The following is a 19532-nucleotide window of genomic DNA, read 5'->3' as shown; positions in this document are numbered from 1 at the left end:
AAGCGTCTTTTAATTTCATGGCTGCAATCACCATCTGCAGTGACTTTGGAGCCCCAAAAAATAAAGTCTGACACTGTTTCCCCATCTATTTGCCATGAAGTGATGGGACCGGATGCCATGATCTTCGTTTTCTGAATGTTGAGCTTTAAGCCAACTTTTTCGCTCTCCTCTTTCACTTTCATCAAGAGGCTTTTTAGCTTCTCTTCACTTTCTGCCATAAGGGTGGTGTCATCTGCATATCTGAGGTTATTGATCATTCTCCCGGCAATCTAGATTCCAGCTTGTGTTTCTTCCAGTCCAGCGTTTCTCATGATGTACTCTGCATATAAGGTAAATAAGCAGAGTGACAATATACAGCCTTGACGTACTCCTTTTCCTATTTGGAACCAGTCTGTTGGTCCATGTCCAGTTCTAACTGTTGCTTCCTGACCTGCATACAGATTTCTCAAGAGGCACGATTAGGTCGTCTGGTATTCCCATCTCTTTCAGAATTTTCCACAGTTTATTGTGATCCACACAGTCAAAGGCTTTGGCATAGTCAATAAAGCAGAAATAGATGTTTTTCTGGAACTCTCTTGCTTTTTCCATGATCCAGCAGATGCTGGCAATTTGATCTCTGGTTCCTCTGCCTTCTCTAAAACCAGCTTGAACATCAGGGAATTCACGGTTCACGTATTGCTGAAGCCTGGCTTGGAGAATTTTGAGCATTACTTTACTAGCATGTGAGATGAGTGCAATTGTGCAGTAGTTTGAGCATTCTTTGGCATTGCCTTTCTTTGGGATTGGAATGAAAACTAACCTATTCCAGTCCTGTGGCCACTGCTGAGTTTTCCAAATTTGCTGGCATATTGAGTGCAGCACTTTCACAGCATCATCTTTCAGGATTTGAAACAGCTCAACTGGAATTCCATCACCTCCACTAACTTTGTTCGTAGTGATGCTTTCTAAGGCCCACTTGACTTCACATTCGAAGATGTCTGGCTCTAGATTAGTGATCAAATCATCATGACTATCAGGGTTGTGAAGATCTTTTTTGTACAGTTCTTCCGTGTATTCTTGCCACCTCTTCTTAGTATCTTCTGCTTCTGGTAGGTCCATACCATTTCTGTCCTTTATTGAGCCCATCTTTGCATGAAATGTTCCCTTGGTATCTCTAATTTTCTTGAAGAGATCTCTAGTCTTTCCCATTCTGTTGTTTTCCTCTATTTCTTTTGCATTAATCACTGAAGAAGGCTTTCTTATCTCTTCTTGCTGTTCTTTGGAACTCTGCATTTAGATGCTTATATCTTTCCTTTTCTCCTTTGCTTTTCGCCTCTCTTCTTTTCACAGCTATTTGTAAGGCCTCCCCAGACAGCCATTTTGCTTTTTTGCATTTCTTTTCCATGGGGATGGTCTTGATCCCTGTCTCCTGTACAATGTCATGAACCTCATTCCATAGTTATCAGGCACTCTATCAGATCTAGGTCCTTAAATCTATTTCTCACTTCCACTGTATAATCATAAGGGATTTGATTTAGGTCATACCTGAATGGTCTAGTGGCTTTCCCTATTTTCTTCAATTTGAGTCTGAATTTGGTAATGAGTTCATGATCTGAGCCACAGTCAGCTCCTGGTCTTGTTTTTGTTGACTGTATAGAGCTTCTCCATCTTTGGCTGCAAAGAATATAATCAATCTGATTTCTGTGTTGACCATCTGGTGATGTCCATGTGTAGAGTCTTCTCTTGTGTTGTTGGAAGAGGGTGTTTGCTATGACCAGTGCATTTTCTTGGCAAAACTTAGTCTTTGCCCTGCTTCATTCCGCATTCCAAGGCCAAATTTGCCTGTTACTCCAGGTGTTTCTTGGCTTCCTACTTTTGCATTCCAGTCCCCTATAATGAAAAGGACATCTTTTTTGGGTGTTAGTTCTAAAAGGTCTTGTAGGTCTTCATAGAACCGTTCAGTTTCTTCAGTGTTACTGGTTGGGGCATAGACTTGGATAAGTGTGATATTGAATGGTTTGCCTTGGAGACGAACAGAGATCATTCTGTCGTTTTTGAGATTTGTATCCAAGTACTGCATTTCGGACTCTCTTGTTGACCATGATGGCTACTCCATTTCTTCTGAGGGATTCCTGCCCGCAGTAGTAGATATAATGGTCATCTGAGTTAAATTCCCCCATTCCAGTCCATTTTATTTCGCTGATTCCTAGAATGTTGACGTTCACTCTTGCCATCTCGTTTAACCACTTCCAATTTGCCTTGATTCATGGATCTGACATTCCAGGTTCCTATGCAATATTGCTCTTCACAGCATCGGACCTTGCTTCTATCACCAGTCACATCCACAGCTGTGTATTGTTTTTGCTTTGGCTCCATCCCTTCATTCTTTCTGGAGTTATTTCTCCACTGATCTCCAGTAGCATATTGGGCACCTACTGACCTGGGGAGTTCCTCTTTTGGTATCCTGTCATTTTGCCTTTTCATACTGTTCATGGGGTTCTCAAGGCAAGAATACTGAAGTGGCTTACCATTCCCTTCTCCAGTGGACCACATTCTGTCAGTCATCACTCTCCCAAAGGTTTGCAACAACAGAGGGATAGTCCTTCAAGCTTTGTCCCATTAATGGTGGTGCTCTCCAGAGAAGAAAGGACGAAACACTTGCTGGGTCTTCTGTGATTGCTGTGGGTCCTTATCCCTGCAAACCTTCCCTGGTAACAGATACTCAAGAACCTTCTAATTACTGCCCCTTGCTTTAAGTGTGGCTTCTGTTTTCAACACAGTATTTGAAACCACTGGAGAACCAGCTGTTCTAAAGCTAAGTATTAACAGATATTCTTATTGAACGTCACCATTTTAATGGGCACTTTTTAAGGATTATATTCATTGTACAGATTTTCATGAACTTTTAAGTGAGCCAGGAACCAAATTAAAGCCAAAATATTACATGAGATATTAGCCAAACCTAACATGCTGGGAAACAACTTCACTATCATTAACTGTTTTGGCCTCAGGAAAGTGACTGCTTCACTTTTCAGTCCCAGCTCACTATGACAGACATCTCTCACGGGGCCCAAAATCTGGGCTTTTTTTTCCTTCTTCTGCACTATACAGCTTGTGGGATTAGTTCCCGACCAGGGACTAAACCTAGGTTTCAGCAGTGAAAGTGCCAAGTCCTAACCACTGGATTGCCAGGGAATTCCCTTTGTGTTCTTCCTAAATAATCATTTATATAATACATAGATAGTACGTCCTAAGTACTATCCCTAATTTGTGTGAGATCCTGTTCTAGGTGCTTTTGAACTATAGTGTTGAAGACTCTTGAGAGTCCCTTGGACTGCAAGGAGATCCAACCAGTCCATCCTAAAGATCAGTCCTGGGTGTTTACTGGAAGGACTGATGTTGATGCTGAAGCTCCAATACTTTAGCCACCTGATGTGAAGAACTGACTTACTAGAAAAGACCCTGATACTGGGAAAGTTGAAGGCAGGAGGAGAAGGGAACGACAGAGGATGAGATAGTTGGATGGCATCGCTGAAACAACGGACATGAATTTAAGCAAACTCCAGGAGATAGTGACGGATAGGGAAGCCTGGCGTGCTGCAGTCCATGGGGTCACAGAAAGTCAGACATGACTGACTGAACTGAACTGAAAGAGCAGACTGATGGGAAGTGAAAAGACTAGTTACGTTATTGTAAAAGTCTTTAAGAGAGAAAAGAGGCTTAACCTGCTAAGGGAGTGGGACAAAAAACAGGTTAGAGCTACGACATACCTTGGAAAAAACTAACATGATGCTGACATGAGCAATAGGGTAAACAAATACACCATTCTCCAAGATGCAGGATTCATGAAAAGACAGACGTCGTGTGTGTGTCTCCGTCATGTCCAACTTTGCAACCCCATGGACTATATACAGCCCGCCAGGCTCCTCTGTCCATGGAATTTTCCAGGCAAGGATACTGGAGCGGGTTGGTTGCCGTTTCCTACTCCAGGGGATCTTCCCAACCCAAGAATGGAAACCTGAGTCTCTTATGTCTCCTTCATTGGCAGGTGGATTCTTTACCACTACACCACCTGGGAAGCCCAAAGATGGGGAGGGCAGGGCTCAACTGAGGTCCTTGTGGACATTAAAGTGCAGCTATCAACTGGGTCTCTGTGTATGTCCCCTGGCACTCCTGGGGAAGATTGAGTTAGAGGCAGAGATGGTGGAGGCATGAATGTAAAGTCTGAAGCCATGGGTTTGGTGAGCCAGGAACTCATACAGAAAAATGATGAACAGGTGCCAGCATAAGAGGAAAGGAAATTTTAGTATGTAGAGGAGGAGAGCTGGAAGAGGCTTGTCACATGAATCGGGAGAGGAATTTCAAAGTTCACACTACATCCACCTAAAAAGTGGCTGTGGAGATAAGAGTAAAAATGTGCCTTTTAGATTAATAACAGACCCTCAGAAGTGGTTTACTGTTGTTATGTAATAATTATGAAGACTGTGGCCACAGGTAGAGGGATTTTGATTTACCCAAAGCCAATCAATGGTCCAAAGGAGATTCAAACTCAGAACAGCTGGCTCAGAATCTTTCGCTGTTCTATTTGTATTTTTGTGGTTTCATCAGATGGCCCACTGCATATACAGTGTCCTTATGGGGCTTCCCTGGTGGCTCAGACAGTAAAGAGTCTGCCTACAATGTGCGAGACCTGGGTTCGATTACTGGGCTGGGAAGATCCCCTGGAAGAGGGCATGGCAACCCACTCCAGTATTCTTGCCTGGAGATCCCCATGGACAGAGCAGCCTGGCGGGCTACAGCCTGTGGGTTCGCAAATTGGACACGACTGAGCGACCAGGCACAGCACATGGGACAAGATCTGACCTGGCCAGGGTTGGCTAACACCTGACACTCACAGACCCATGTTTCAATTCCTTGCCCATAAAAAACATGACCAAACTATCATATTACTATTTCCTAATAGTCTTTAAAAACTGCTCCAAATCCTCATAAAGCACTCTAGCAGCTGCTACTGAATGTTTTGAATTGACAAGTAAAATGAAGCCTGAGGTAGGTTAAAAACAAATTATGGTCATAAAGAGGAATTTGAATTCAGCCATACAATTTGTGTTAGCCAATGGAATGTTACAAGCATAACACAAGCAAGGAGCTTGATGAGCACCTACATATCAGTGCTTACCTGTCTTGCTGTCTAGATACTAGGAGTATGTGGCCCCCACTGTACAACCACTTGACAACTGGGTGGTTATCTGGGACCAATCAATTTCCAGTAATCTGCCAACTCACTTCAGCCACATGAGAGCCCAGATGAGATAGGCAGAACAATCACCCAGCTGGTTCAGAGCCCAAATTGCCAAGCTACAGAATCAGAAGCAAATTAATGTTCACTAATCACCGACTTGATGGACATGAGTTTGGGTAAACTCCGGGAGTTGGTGATGGACAGGGAGGCCTGGCGTGCTGCGATTCATGGGGTTGCAAAGAGTCGGACACGACTGAGCAACTGAACGGAACTGAACTGAAGGTGCTAAATTTCAGAGTGGTTTGTTACACAAATGAAATAAGGCCCACTTACTTGTCTAGGCCAACCCCTCACACAGATGAGCAAACGGAGACCCAGCAAAGAAAAACAAATGCTAGGGTCACAAATCTTACCGGCAGCAGTACAGTGGGGAGAGTCTTAGTTCCCAATCCAGGAAACCCACAAGCAATGGGAATCTACTAGGATCACAACTGATACTTTAAGATCTTGAAAGTATCTAGAGAATGTCAGTCCTTTGGGCAGAATCAGGTATCACGTTTCTTCATGATCTTTTGCTTTTCAAAGGTTGGAAAGAAAAATGAAATCTACAGAGGTCTCCTGTCCAGACAGGGAAGACAGGCCTGTGTGCGCAGGGTTTTGTGAATGTGAACCTCCCAACTCAAAGGCCCAAGTCTAGGCGTTCTTAGTGGCTGAAGTAGTTCTGGGGCTTTTCTGGGGTGCCAGGTTAGGGAATCCCATTCCTACTCATGTCCAGGGTATTTCCAAGTCCCAGGGTGATTAGACAGGGCCTCTGGGTAGGGCAGATGCTTCCAACCCTGGCAAAGGTTTTCTCTGCTTTTCTTGTGGCCTCTACACCTGGCATATTAAGCAAGCACATGGCCCCTGCTGTTCTACCTGTCCCCCAGCTCTGAAAAGTGAGTGCTTCAGTCTAGCATACTGAGGAGGCCCTGTGCAATCTATAACTGTTATATACAGTACAATGGACACACAGCACTAAGCTTTGGGGACACAGGAACATGGAGTCAGTCTTCATCTGATGTTCACCAGGCACCAAACCCCCTTTAGACTCTGGCCAAGTCCAGTCCAGGGCAGCACTTCCCTGCCTTGAACAGAGGGAGATGTGCAGGGGGGCGCTGAGCAAGAGCTGGGCTTGACCTTCCATGTGCAAGAACAGACTGCAGGTTCAGGGACCGGAGTACTATGCTGCACCATGGGCCCTTCAAGGGTAGAGGCGCTTCCTGCAACCCTTTCCTCTGGACACCCTCTTCATCTCTCCAGACTGACCAGTTCCTCAGGGTTACTTCTCAGTCCAGGTCTGGATCTCTGACTCACAGCCTCAGCTACTAGCCTCTCTTCCCTTGCTGCCCAAGATCCTTGTGAACAAACAAATGTCCTAAACCAGGTCACAGAAGAGGAGAAAGTGGTGAACTGTAGAACCATTTCAGAGCTGTGAAAGACCAGACTTACTGAGACTGAGGCCTGAACCTACCACTGCCTGACCAAGAAGACCAAAAATCGTTTGGTACTTCAACCATGAAGGTGCTCTTGTGGGCACTGACACATCTGACCCTCCCCGACAACACTACTGGTCATTTTAATCCCCATTTTAGCCAAGGACACTACCACCCAGGAAGATCAGTATCTGGCACCCTGGACAATGCTCTCTGGCAGGGAGGAGTGAAGGGGAGAACAGAAGGGCGTGCAGCAGACCTGCTTTCTGGTTGGACAGGAGGTCCAGGGTTCCTTCACAAAAAAACACAACCATCCCATCTCAGAGCAAGTTGGGATCCAATCTCTTTATTGTCAAGGTCCCCTCCCTGTGGGCCCCACCCCGCTCCAAACCTATAGAAAAACCCCAAGCCTGGGAATGTCCTGGGGAGGGGAGGCAGAGTGTAGGGAGACTGTGCTCTGCCCTCTGGCCTGGGCAGTACCAACAGGGAGGGTACGTGAGGAAGGGATGCTGATAACTCCACCTGCAGAGAATGCGCCACTGGCTGATACACGTGAGGGAGGTGGTGCCTGCTGCCAGCTCTCCTCTGGGACCCGCTGGGGGTGCTATCCAGGGGTGGGTGCCCAGCTTGAGGCCTGGTACAGTGCACGCCTTTCTCCTGCTGGTGGCCATCGCTCCTGTCAGACTGAGAGAGACAAGAGAGAACGAAGGCTGAGAGGAAGAGCCCCTTTGTGCTCTAGGTAACAAGGTCCGGGAAGATGGGAGAGTGCAATGGCGCTTGCTGTTTGCAGACACAGGCATGCCTGTGCCCTCACTCTGGCTTCCTAACTTTCTGGCCATGAAACCTTGGGTGACTCTTCTCCTTCCCTAAGCCTCCATGTCCTCACATGAGTCCCCAGCACCTCTCCTTCAAACTGGCTGAACAGGTACAACTTAGCCTCCCAGGTAAAACAAACCACGAAGACTGCCTAAACTTAAAGGTGCGGTGGAGCATATACAGACTCAGCACGAGTGTGTCATAAAGATACCTCTGTTGTTTGAGACCTTCCTCCACCCAATTCTGTCATGCCCTGGAAAGGGTCCCCAAAGGAATGGGGCAGAGTCTGGGCAGAGCTGGTGTGGCCAGGCTTCCCTCTAGGGTGGGGCAAAGCAGGGTGGTAAATACCAACCAGAGAGTGAGCTTTGAGGCCACACAGCAATAGGTTAGAATCTAGGCTCCACCAGTGATCACCTTGGGATCTTGTGGGATATGTGCTTTATCTCCCTGCCCTCTTCAGTGTGTCAGTTTCTGTATCTATTACATTGGCACAATCACAACCCTGGGACACACAGGACATTTCCTCCCGACAGGATCCAACCCCAGCCTCTAACTCTGGCTCCCTGTCCCTACTGGGCGGAGTTGGGACTGCAGTTGCAGGAGACTGGCCCATTTCCCACACACCAAGGATGGCAGGCGTTCTGCCTCTGCTCAAGGTGTTCCCTCAGATGCTTTTCCCTCCATCCTCAACAAGCTCAGCTACACATCACCTCTTCCACCGCACCCCTCTTTTGCCCCCTGCCTCTCCAGTCCCTGTCATTCTGCTCACACTGGGTGGTAAGGGTCTGTTTTCCTCCACTAGACTCAGAGCTCCTTACAAGTGGGGACAGGCAATGCGCTGGGCATGTGCTGAGGGAACTCCTGTTGGGCAGACCTGGCTAGCCCAACCACGATTCCTGCTCCACAAACCACCAAGCCCCACCACAAATGGGCATGGCAGGATGGCGGGGGACCAGAGACCCTTTATGGATGGACACAGTACTACCCTGCCAGGTCTACTTCATGGCAGGCCCTCTGCTTCACCCTTCCCCACCAGGACCCCCATACCTGCTTACTGCAAGGCCCCATCCTCCACGTCTGTGTCCTGGCTGTGCTCCTGAGAGGAGGAGACAACAAGGACCATACATCACTCACGGCAAGTCTGTCCTGCCCTGGGACCCAGAGCATATGTGGAGGCCACATTCGGAAAGGGGGAGGGGCAGTCAAAGGGAATAGCTGCCTCGGGATTCCAACAGGGCAGTCTGAGGGCCCCTCAGGAGAGAAAGGACCAGTCAAGGAAGTTCTAGGTGTGGCAGGGGACACATTCTCCATAGAAAGTCCTTCTCAGACTGGAGCAGACTGAAAGCCTAGTAGACTGGTGAGCTCCCCATCTTAGGAACATCTAAGCCTTCATTTGGACCTTTATGGAGACTATGCCTGAAAAGAGTAAAATGGGGTCTCTGGCTAGGTTCAAATAAGGAGAGACAGGCTGGGGACAAAGAAGACCTTTCTCTCCACTGTTATGGCCACAAACCCATCTATCCTTATACCAGGACCCAGCCACATGAAGACCCACTGACATCCAGGCTCCAATCCTGGCTCCACCCTCATTAGGCACAAAGCCCTGGGACAAGCTACTTGACTCCTCTGAGTCTCAGTTTCTTCATGAGTAAACGTAACAAGAGTAACACTTTGCAGTTCAGGGCTACTGTTAAGGTCAAATGAAGTTACAAACTGTGAACTACAGGGCCTGGTGCTCACTAAGTATGAGGTAGGTGAGTAGCAGGCACACCTCGCCTTCAGAATCTGGTCGACCTTTCCACTTAAGATGAGCTCCTTGCCTCAATCTGAAGAATTCCAATACCAAACAGGAAGCTTGCTCGCCCCGTCTTGAGACAGCCTGTGTCAAGCTCAGGCAACAATGGCTTTTAGAAAATCCTCAGGTAGAGCAGACCCCTGCACTGCTTGTGGCTTCCCCAGGCAATCCCCCTTCTCCTGTTCCCTGGAATTCTGCAGACCATGAGCCCTTGACTCTTCCCTTCTCCAACTCATGGGGAAGATGGAGTCCAGAATGGGCCTTGGGATAGAGAGAGGTCCGCCACAGTCCTCTGTGGGGTTTCTGACTGACAGCTGAAAGAGCTAAGTACTCTCTGTTCATTTCCCCCTCTTCTTCACTGGATTAGAACCCCTGGCAAGGAAGGAGGGAGCTCACAGGGCGGCCAAGTAGTCAAGAGGTACCCCTCTACTCCCTGCAGCCCTCCTGCAACCAGAGGTACACAAACACCAGTCCCAGCCGCCCCCCATGGCAGGCCCTCACCAGCTCTTCCTCGCTGTGTGTTAGCAGCCCCTCCTCATCACCATCGTCTCGAGCCTGTGCTTCTCCCTGGGGCGTGCCCGCCTCAGAAGCTGTGTCCTCCGGGGGGGCCGGGGGCCGGCTGCTGCCGCCAGGACCACTGCTGCCGCTGCTGCCGCCACCACCGCTGCTACTCTCGCCCTTTTTTTTGCCATCTTCAGGGGAAGGGGTGAGGAAGGGAGAACAAAACTCAGCCTGGGGCACCTGCCCAGGGTAGCACCTTTGTAGAGCCAAGGCCTCAGCAAGGTGGGTCCAGGTGGGATTGGAGGCCACAGCCCCTTCTCTGCCCCGTGCACCATCCTCCCCATGCTCTGCCCTGTGCCCCTGCTCACTGATCTGGGCAAGGACCCTTGGAAGCTGACCTGGATTGGCCTTTTGCTCCTCGGCAATCTGCTCCAAGCGCCCCAGCAAGGCATCAATGTTGGACTTGATCTGGGTCAGCTCTGTCTTGATGGTCTGCAGCTCACTGCTCTTTACTGAGAGTGGAGGGAAGTACAAGGATGTCAACTGAGGGCTGGGAGCTTGACGCTAACACCAGACCTTAGCCCCATTCTGTCAAGCAGGAAGATAGGCCAATGGCAGAAACAGTCCTCGTCCATGGTCTTTTTCTGGCCAGGGAGAGGCCAGAGCTGCCTGTGGCACCCCCCTGAGACTTTCTTAAGGCCATTCCTATAGTAACGGGCCTGGATTTCCTCCCCACCCCCATGAAAGGGACAGGGATGGATAAAATGGAGGCGTGTGGTATGTACCTCTGTGTGCACCTGAGCAAGAATGTTTCTCTGCTTATGTTATAGGATGGTATCTGTCTTTCAAGGTGTATAAATGTGAGTGCTTTACAATCAGATTTCCTGAATGCCTGACCACATGCACACCCCAGAATGACTGTGGAGTAGCGAGCCTGTGTGGACCTGTCCTTGTCCTGACTAAAAGATGACACGATTTCCTCACTGAACTCCACGTCACAGCAACTGGGCCCCACCTCCACAAATGTCAGTCTTTTCCTCTTAGAAATGCATGAAAATACTCACTTGGTTGTATTAGAGCAGCAGAACTGTGGGAGATTTGTTCCTTTATCTATTTTCCAATGTAAAAAAATGTGATTCTATTATTTTGCTAATGACAAAATGAAAATTATTTAGGAAGAAGATAGAGTCACTCACACTTGATCTTGGCTGTGCCGGTGGTGATGGCTGTGGAGCGGGCAAAGAGCTTGACAGGTATGGTGGTTTTGACACGTCGGACCAAGGGGACGGTGACCCGGGGTCGCTTCACAGGGACTGCTCTGGGCACTGGCACTGGTGACAGGCGGCCCCGATAGTCGAAGAGCCTGTGAGAGCAAATGGGCCAGAGGCTGCAGCATGGCCTGTGGCCAGCAGGGGGCACTGTGGCCTTAGACCAACACGTGAAGGGCTGGGCAGCCTGCACTGCATACCTTTGCCTGCTCCCAGTTAAGTCCTGAGGGTGAAGAGGAAGGCCTTCTGGACCTCAACAGCTACCGGAATCCTTACTACATCAACCTTTCCTACCATCCAGGCTGAGTAAGGGTAGGGGAGGTGACAGGGGTTTAGAGCCCCATTCAACAGAGGAGCAAACAGAACTGCCCCCAAGACAGACTTCCTACATCACCCTAATAACCAGGCCTGCTCTACTACTTGACTTGCCTTCTGCTCAGCCAACTGCACCCTAAGCTCTGGTCAGAGTTTGCAAATCTCCCTAAAGCAGTAAAAATGCCCAGCTGGACAGAGGTGTGGGAGTGGGAGTCAATTCCTCAGCCTGCCCGAGCCTCAGTTTTCCCACATGCCTAGTGAAGATGACCACCCCAAATTCTGTCCTCCCACATCCCCACAAGACTGCTGTGAGGATAGAACATGAGAGAACTTAGTTTAAAATACACATGTTAGAAAATGTGATAGGTGAAAAGGCCAGGGTACTGAGACCTTCAACTCGATGGGTCTATGACCTCAGAGGCATGAGGCTGGACTCCAAGCCCCTTTCCTCATTCTGGGCTTCCAATCACCATATCCTCACTCCACTTAGGAGATGGAGGGGCTGGAGGCCCAGGGGAGTATCAAGGTTTAGCAACTCAGTCAGACCCTCTGTGCCAGACAGTATGCTGACCCCCAACGCCATCACACAGCCCTTTCCAGGAGGGCTTCTTTTCCTTATCAGGCAGAAGCTCCGTAGGCTGAGTAGGGGTTTTCTCCCACGACTGCTGCTCCTGCCACCTCCCTGCAGGATCACTGTCCTGATGACAGCCAGGAAACCTGCCGACAGGAGGCAATGCAATGACCCAGGCCTGGGTAACGCCTTTGTTTAGGGAGCTCCTGCCCTGGGGTGACGATGGCTGGAGATGGAGAGTCTCTGGGAATGGATCCAGTCCCGGACCCTGCATTTCTGCCCCTAAGGGGAGGGGGCGGCTCTGGCCTTGGTCAGAATCTCTGAACCACAGAATCCCAGAGCTGGAAGAGCCCTGAGGGATCACTTGATGCAAGCCCATTTCAGACTGGGAGGGGATGTACCGAAAGTCATGTAATTCATTCAGTGGCAGAGCTGAGATTAGCACCCAGGTCTTCTGACTCCCAGGCAAGGGCACTTTCTACCACACTGCACTGTCTCCTAAATCTTCTCACAGGTGAGAAAACTGAGGCTCAGAGAGGTTCTGTTCTTCCTGGACAGCCTGGGGAAGGCTGAGAGGGTGGGAAGGAGACAGAGAAGTGGAAGGAGAAGTTTGGGCCAGCCCCCACCATGATTTCCACAAGAATGTGGCTGGTGCCATGGAGGTTGGGGTCTGGGTGGGTTTGGGGGTAGGTCATAGCCTACCAAGCACTAACTCAGACTTCCCAAGGAGGGCTGGCCTCCTGGGTGTAAATACAAGGCTAACCGGCTCAGGCTGAGTTCTGAGGTACCTTCAGCTGGCTGGGCCCTCAGGGAGTTAATAAGGAAACTGCATAGCAGTGTGAAGGCTCAGATTCCCTGCACCTGGTCCTGCACCTGGTTCTGTACTCCCACTTGCTACATTTATATGTCCCTTGGCTGTCCAGTCCCATCAAGTCTCACCCCAGGATCAGGAGGAGGAGGGGCAGTCAGAGGGTTAGGAAGACAGTGTGGGCTGGGGAGAGCTCCGGCCTGGACACCTATACAACTGGACCCTAGTCCCAGCTCTGCCACCAATTTGTGGAGCAGCCCTGGGAAGATAACTATACACAACTCTGGGCCTCAGTTCCCACTTGGAGGACTGAGTGGGCTGCACCAGCAATCTCTCAGAACCCTTCCAGCTTGGCTGCTTCATGCCTGGGCACGCCCCTCCCCCGCTCACCTGTCGTAGAAGTCGTCCCGGTAGTAATCATAGTCAAAGCTGTAGCCACTGGGGAGACAAAGGGGAGAGGGCCGGGGCTTAGAGATGGCCACTCAGCCCACTCTCCACAGGCCCTCATCTCCAAACACCTCCCCAAATTCTAGGCTTGGCACCCATTACCACCAAATCTCCCTCTGTGGAAAGAGGGACCAATCCCACCTAGACAGAGACAGACAAACAAGACAGAGCGCCCCACCTGTATATGGCAGATGCTGCTCTCTTTAGCCCCTTGGGTCTGTTGGGCTTCGGCTCTCCAGCCATGTTTATGTCTGTACGGAGAGAAGAGGCAGAGTCAGATGCCGATATACTGTCAGAGCCCATACACCTATCACCCCCACGGACATGTACAGCAATGTTAAGTGTTTACAAAAGATGCACATGGACTGTACTCCCTAACATGGACAACAGAGGTCTTCACAAATAGACTCATTTACTACATACACATAACTTTACATGTTCATATACATTCAGAAACATGCAGGCTTACAATCATACATGCACACACACAATGTACATCAAATCATATGCATTCCCAAGCTCTCTCACATAAGCATAGGCATCACACACACACCCTCACACATATGTTCACGTATCCGGGAAGTAAGATCACACACTCAACTTCACTCACACTTGGCTCTCGCATCCTATACGTAACTGCCCATATGCAAATAAGCCAGTGCACATTCACACCAACCTTTCACTGAACATCTTTATGCCTAGAGTAGAGTTCAACAAATCTCAGGAACTCAATAAACACTTGGTAAATGAATATACATACATCTGCTCACACACTGAAGTACATTCTGATACTTGAAAAAAGCTGGCTGGGCACTACATACATACCCAGAAAGTAAGGTGTGTGTCCACATATTCTCCACGTGACTAGCTGCATCCACTTAGCACATATTCAGCAATACACATATACACATCCCTTCTCAAACATACACAAATACACAGAAGTAAGTGAACATATACAAAAGCTATACATGCTTCCAGTGTGGCCACATCACACGCATGTAACACCAAGACCAAGCTTCATCTCATGCTCCCCTCCTCCTGGCTCTCAGAACAGGTTTTAACCCAAGCCAAAAGCAGCCCAATGTAAGAGGCTGTGTTAGTCCACTCTCCCCTTTCTCTGAGGGATCTGCATTTTAACTGGAACCCTTTCAATGCGAAAGCAGGGGCAGAAGTGTTCGCCTGAAACTTCTAAAATTCTCCATACAGGCACTGCCATAACTTAAATATAATTAACTTATTAACTATTTAAGTTAAAACATCTCAGACAGGGGTAGTGGGTTATGGGGGACAAGACAGAAAATGGGATAAGAGAGGAGCTAAAGAACATGGGTCAGCACCTGCCCAGGAAAAATCCTGGGGCAGGGCCATGAAGAGATGCTTACCCAGGGTCTGGCCGGCCAGCACTCGCCCATTCTCTCCCACCACAGCTGCCCGGGCATGGCGCTCGTTGGCATATTGGACAAAGGCATAGCCCTTGTGCACAGAACAGCCGGCCACACGGCCATACTTGGAGAAGATGGTCTCCACATCTGACTTCTTCACCACAGCTGTGTTGAGGTTTCCAATGAAAACCCGAGAGTTGATGGATTTGGGGTCATTCTTGTTGGTTACATTGCTCGTCTGGATCTTCAAGGACATGTTGGCCACCTGAAGAAAGCAAGCCACTGTGAGGCTAGGATCTGAGTTGGGTTCATGGGCTGCTCATGACCCACAACCTGGCTACACTGGATGGCTTTGTTCCTTCCTACACACATGCCCCTATCACACCCAACCTCCCCATCTGTGCTTGTTTCACTGGCTGGTGACCTCATACAGGTGCTTTACCTATGTTCTATTATATGGTGTTGACGTGATGAGCAGAACCGGGACATTTTACATGGGAGGAAATGCAGTCAGAGGTCACAATGCCAGTGAATAACAAGACAGGAATTTGAACCCTGTCTGCTTGACTCAATTCTTCTTTTTAAATTAAGGTTACACGTTGGTTTATAACATTACAAAAATGTTATATTGACTTCAATTCTTTCAAACCCACTCCTTCTTTAATGCTAATTTTGAATGTTGCCCCTTGCAGGATCTAAATTTGAAGATCTCCCACAGTTTTTCTTCTGTTCCTTCAATGGTAGAACCACAGCAAAGAGGTCACAGGGTAATTGCAAGTAATGTTTGCTCTAAAACAGTATCATATTATGTGCAGTCTGATCCAGACATGGACCATGGCTGTCTTTATTGGCATCAGCCATTTAAAAAGTGAGTTAAACCTCACTGAGCACTAAGGGTGGCATGCAATATTGAATAATTACAAAACTCCGCAAGTGGTATCATTATCATTCATATTTTACAAAAACGGACTCCAGCAAGTTCATTAACCTGCCAGGAATAGGCATTCAAACCTAGGTCACTGGTCCATAAAGCCCATTTGTATCAAATTTATCACTCTCCTTCCCAGTGTTAAATCCAAGTTAAATACAGTTGAACCAATTATGGGCTTCAACTGCATGGGTCCATTTTTATGTAAATGTTTTTCAATAGTAAATATTACAATACTGCCCATGGCCCATGGTTCCCGTGGTTGGTTAAATCCACAGGTGTGGAAGAACTGTGGATACGGAGGTTTGTTAATTATACACAAATTAAACACTGTATTGCTTAAGGGTTGACTGTACTACAGTCAGTCAGCACATTTATCTGAGAATTGTTTTTAACAAATTAATTTTTGGAGTTATCCATTTTACACTTACTATTCAGATTCTGTTCTCTTTGCTTACAGATGATACTTTCTCTGCTCTCTACACTCAGGCAATGTTTTTTATCCCAAAGGGTTGTACAAATCTCTCCTACTCCCCTTTCTGGACAGGTCAGAATCTAGGCACAGGCTCCAAAGGGAAAGGGAAAAGGAGGTTCAGTTCCAGTAGGAAAGGCCTTGGCATTTATATTCCTGGCCCAGTGTTCTGCTCACTGGCATGGGTTGGTGCAACTCCCTTTTGGAACACTCCTATCTTGAATTTGACCCTAAAACTACTGGATAAAGTGCCAAAGAACCACCAACCAGTGTGCATAAATCAGCTTAAACTAACCATAAACACCTGCCTATTTACTTAACATTTGGGGGGAAGAGGGAACTTCTTTTTAGTGAATTAGAGAGGAGCTGAGTAATAAGCTGGGAGATCTTTATCTTTTGTCCCACTAGGGTAAAAGGCCGTTTCTCCTCAATCCTCCCAGCTTAAAAGTCGGCACTTTCTGACCAGTAGATGGCACTGTTTGCAAGGAAACCACAACCTGGGCTCCAGAGATTCTGGAGAAGAATCTGCTCCTACAGTAGTTCTTACAGTAGCAAGGATATGCTGGGGTCAAGCGTGCATCATCACAGGGAAAGATGAGGGGCTGAAAGGGCACTGCTACTGATGAAGAGCCTGGTGCCAGCTTCGGAACTAGCCTGGAAGTACAGACTCTTTTGTTACTCAGTTTGCCTTTGCATCCAATCATCAATATTTATCAGCCTAACCAGTGAGGGACACATAAACAGATTGCCCATGAAAACACTTAACATACTGTTTTTATGAAGAAGGAAATGCTCAATGTATGTGGGTTCCACCTCACAGTTCTCTGACAATCCTTCTCTTACCTGGATGACAAGCCAGGTTCAAGGTTCAAAGGTTAACTCCTTGCACATCCATGAGTATATAACAAATTTGTGGGACTCCTCCATGAGCATCAGATAACTCTCCCCTTTGGTTCAGCTCAAAGTCATGAAGTTTTGGTCCAGGGAGATGCCCCTGCTTTTGGCTGGAGGGAGCCCACCAGGTCAGGTGTGTGGACCAAGATAGAAAAAAGAGAAGGGGGGATGACAGTTCAGAGGTCTACTGGTGACTGCTGCTGCTGCCAGTTACCTGGCAGGGACATGACCATCACTGGGTCCCCTCGGACTTCTTCCTGTTCAGCAGTGTTAATGACCTCTACCGCTACCGAACAGGAAACACTGTTGCGCACCTGTGCTTGGTGTTATAGCGGGATCAGCATTCATCCCTTGGCTGGTTAGCCAAGTCCTCTGGGTTTGGCTCTACCCAGTCACCTAGGGTTTGGGACAATGTATACAAAAGGACTTTACAAACTCTGAAGCTCTTTATATGAAAAATTTACTCTGACTAGTTGGAACATCTCTGTTCTACTAACATAGCCATTTGGGGGCTCATCCTAGGTGAGAGTCAAGGTCAGACTGGAACACATTCTGTACAATACCAAGGAGAAGAGGTCAGAAGCAGTATCAAATGGGGGTCAGTTTTCTGATCCACACAGAAGAGACTTAGGAAATGTACGTATGTGGCTGCTCTGCAAAGTCAAGGAGAAATGTCTGCCTGAAGCCTGTTCCAGGCTGTATTCCCAATCTGCTTTCAAGGTCTGCACACTCTTCAGAGGGCAGGCTGTGCTGCTGTTGTGCATAATCTCAAGGGACAGGTACCTTTGGGGATTCAGAGGAATGGAGTTGGGGGTGCAAAAATGAAAAGGAAGTGTGCTGAAACTAGCTCTCCTGGAACTGCTAGGTTCAGGTACAAAACCCCAAATTCAGATATGGTCTTCCAGGGTGTTATGAACATACCAATTTGTTAGCCTCATTTATAAGTTATAACCTTTCAATGTTTAGACACATGGTACGTGGATCTCCATTTGTACTCCTGTTCTACCTTGCAAATGTGAGAGGCAAGCCTGACAAAGCTGCACAGTAAATGCTCAATGAATGTTGGGAGGAAGCAGTGAGGATGATATCCCAGAAGGTGGTGAGAAGGGCTCGCGGTGGCCCTTAAACAGGGGCAAAGACGAGGGGGAGACTACATGAGGCTGAGGTTCTCAGGCACCTTTTTCTAGCCTAGGATACAAACACCCTGGTCCACACACCAATAACCCCAACTCAATCCTCTCCACACAATTCTATCTTGGCTCTTCCAGGCTTCCCACTAGGTTAAGAGTGGGAGCCCTAGAAAATACCGACATCCTATTCAGCAGAAGCTGCTTGACTTGATAAGCTATTTCCCCCCCCTGGGCCAAGCTCTGCTTCACAGATTAGCTGTGTAATTGAAAGCAAGGTGTTTGCAGCCCCAGAGGCCCCATGCTTAGCGATGAGCTAAGGAGAGGTGGGGAGAGGGATTGTTCTTGGAGGTGTGGGGGAGGGTCAGGTTGGGGGTGGGGGTAGGGATGGATTCAAGAACCCACCTTGTTCCCAGAGACTTCTGCAACGTCAGATTAGCAGGGACTTTAGTGAGCATGGAGTTTATATGCCCTTATTCTGAGGAAGAGAGGGGAATGGACTTGACCAAGATGCCATAGCCAGTGAGCAGCAGGGCCAAGAACCTCATGGATCCCTCTGACTCTAAGTCTTGGATTCTTATATTTCATTGTTCCTTCTGGGCTGCTGAGAGAAAAGCCCCCAGGATAGTGAGGAGCTTGGAAGAGACAATATAGAAATGCTATGTTTGAGAAAACTGCAGACTGGCTCCCAAATAAACATCTTCACCTTTACCTGCTGAAACAACTGCTGCATAAAAGCTGGGCCCTTAAGCTAATTAAAACCCACCAGGAACACAGGCTTTGAAATGCAATTTACAGCTCAAAGGGACGGGCTCACTCCTCTAGGCTAATAAGAACAGACAAAATTTGGCAAAAAAACAAATCATTTTTCCCAGATGAAACATTTCAGATGGAAGCTGTATTGTGGAAGAGTCAAGCCTAAAGGTGGTAAAGTGCCAGAGCTTTGCAAAGGCAGAAAAGCCCTAAAAAGTACCTGCACCCCTGAACTCTGGGTAACTGGGCCACCCAGAGGGGCATCACATTAAGAATAGCCTCTAATTACTGACTGCAAGCTGTCAAGAGACTTTACATATCTCACCTTACTTAACTCTCACAATAGCCCTATGAGGAGGTCACTTAGATAAGGAAAGGAAGCTCACAGAGACAAAGTAACTGGTTAACAGAACAAAACCAGACCTGCACCCAGGTCTGACTCCAAAAAACCTGTGCACAGAGATGCCTTGGGTACTGATTCCCATGGTGAGACCCTGAGCCGGTCACACCCTCTCCTTGGTCCTTAACCCCATCCCTTTTCTACTACAAGGCCTCCCATCTGCATAGGATTTTAGTGAAGAAAGCTAGTTTCTATTCTTGGTCCTGACACCATCAGTCCCACTTTACAGATAGAAAAGCTGAGGCTCAGCAAAGATACATGACTTAAGGTCCCCCTGTTGGTGAAGGGAGTAGCTCAAGACTTGAAAATCCAGGCTTCCTGTGACACTCCACCTGCCACTGTCTCCACTGGCCTAAGCACTC

The 19532-nt window shown here is 48.1% G+C and overlaps 1 protein-coding gene across 12 annotated transcripts in view; it reads right to left on the bottom strand.

Annotated features, from left to right (window-relative positions):
* Nucleotides 1-7023: 7023 nt before the first annotated feature.
* RALY (RALY heterogeneous nuclear ribonucleoprotein) overlaps nucleotides 7024-19532 on the bottom strand; it is an 85215-nt gene continuing 72706 nt past the window's right edge. For 5 of the 12 annotated variants that reach the window (XM_069548344.1, XM_069548348.1, XM_069548347.1 and 2 more), the window contains 8 exons: nucleotides 14597-14861; nucleotides 13393-13465; nucleotides 13158-13205; nucleotides 11002-11168; nucleotides 10204-10317; nucleotides 9806-9996; nucleotides 8557-8605; nucleotides 7024-7377 (listed from right to left, as the gene is read on the bottom strand). In XM_069548344.1, coding sequence (XP_069404445.1) covers nucleotides 8561-8605; nucleotides 9806-9996; nucleotides 10204-10317; nucleotides 11002-11168; nucleotides 13158-13205; nucleotides 13393-13465; nucleotides 14597-14852 — 894 coding nt within the window. In that variant the 5' untranslated portion in view covers nucleotides 14853-14861 and the 3' untranslated portion in view covers nucleotides 7024-7377; nucleotides 8557-8560. Of the gene's footprint in view, nucleotides 7378-8556; nucleotides 8606-9805; nucleotides 9997-10203; nucleotides 10318-11001; nucleotides 11169-13157; nucleotides 13206-13392; nucleotides 13466-14596; nucleotides 14862-16839; nucleotides 17002-19532 lie in introns of those variants that run through there. The other 7 variants (XM_069548350.1, XM_069548356.1, XM_069548353.1 and 4 more) reach the window with 3 other exon arrangements.

The sequence above is a fragment of the Ovis canadensis genome, chromosome 13 (assembly GCF_042477335.2).
Source record: "Ovis canadensis isolate MfBH-ARS-UI-01 breed Bighorn chromosome 13, ARS-UI_OviCan_v2, whole genome shotgun sequence".
Classification (NCBI taxonomy): domain Eukaryota; kingdom Metazoa; phylum Chordata; class Mammalia; order Artiodactyla; family Bovidae; genus Ovis; species Ovis canadensis.
This window is presented reverse-complemented; position numbering and strand designations above follow the sequence as displayed.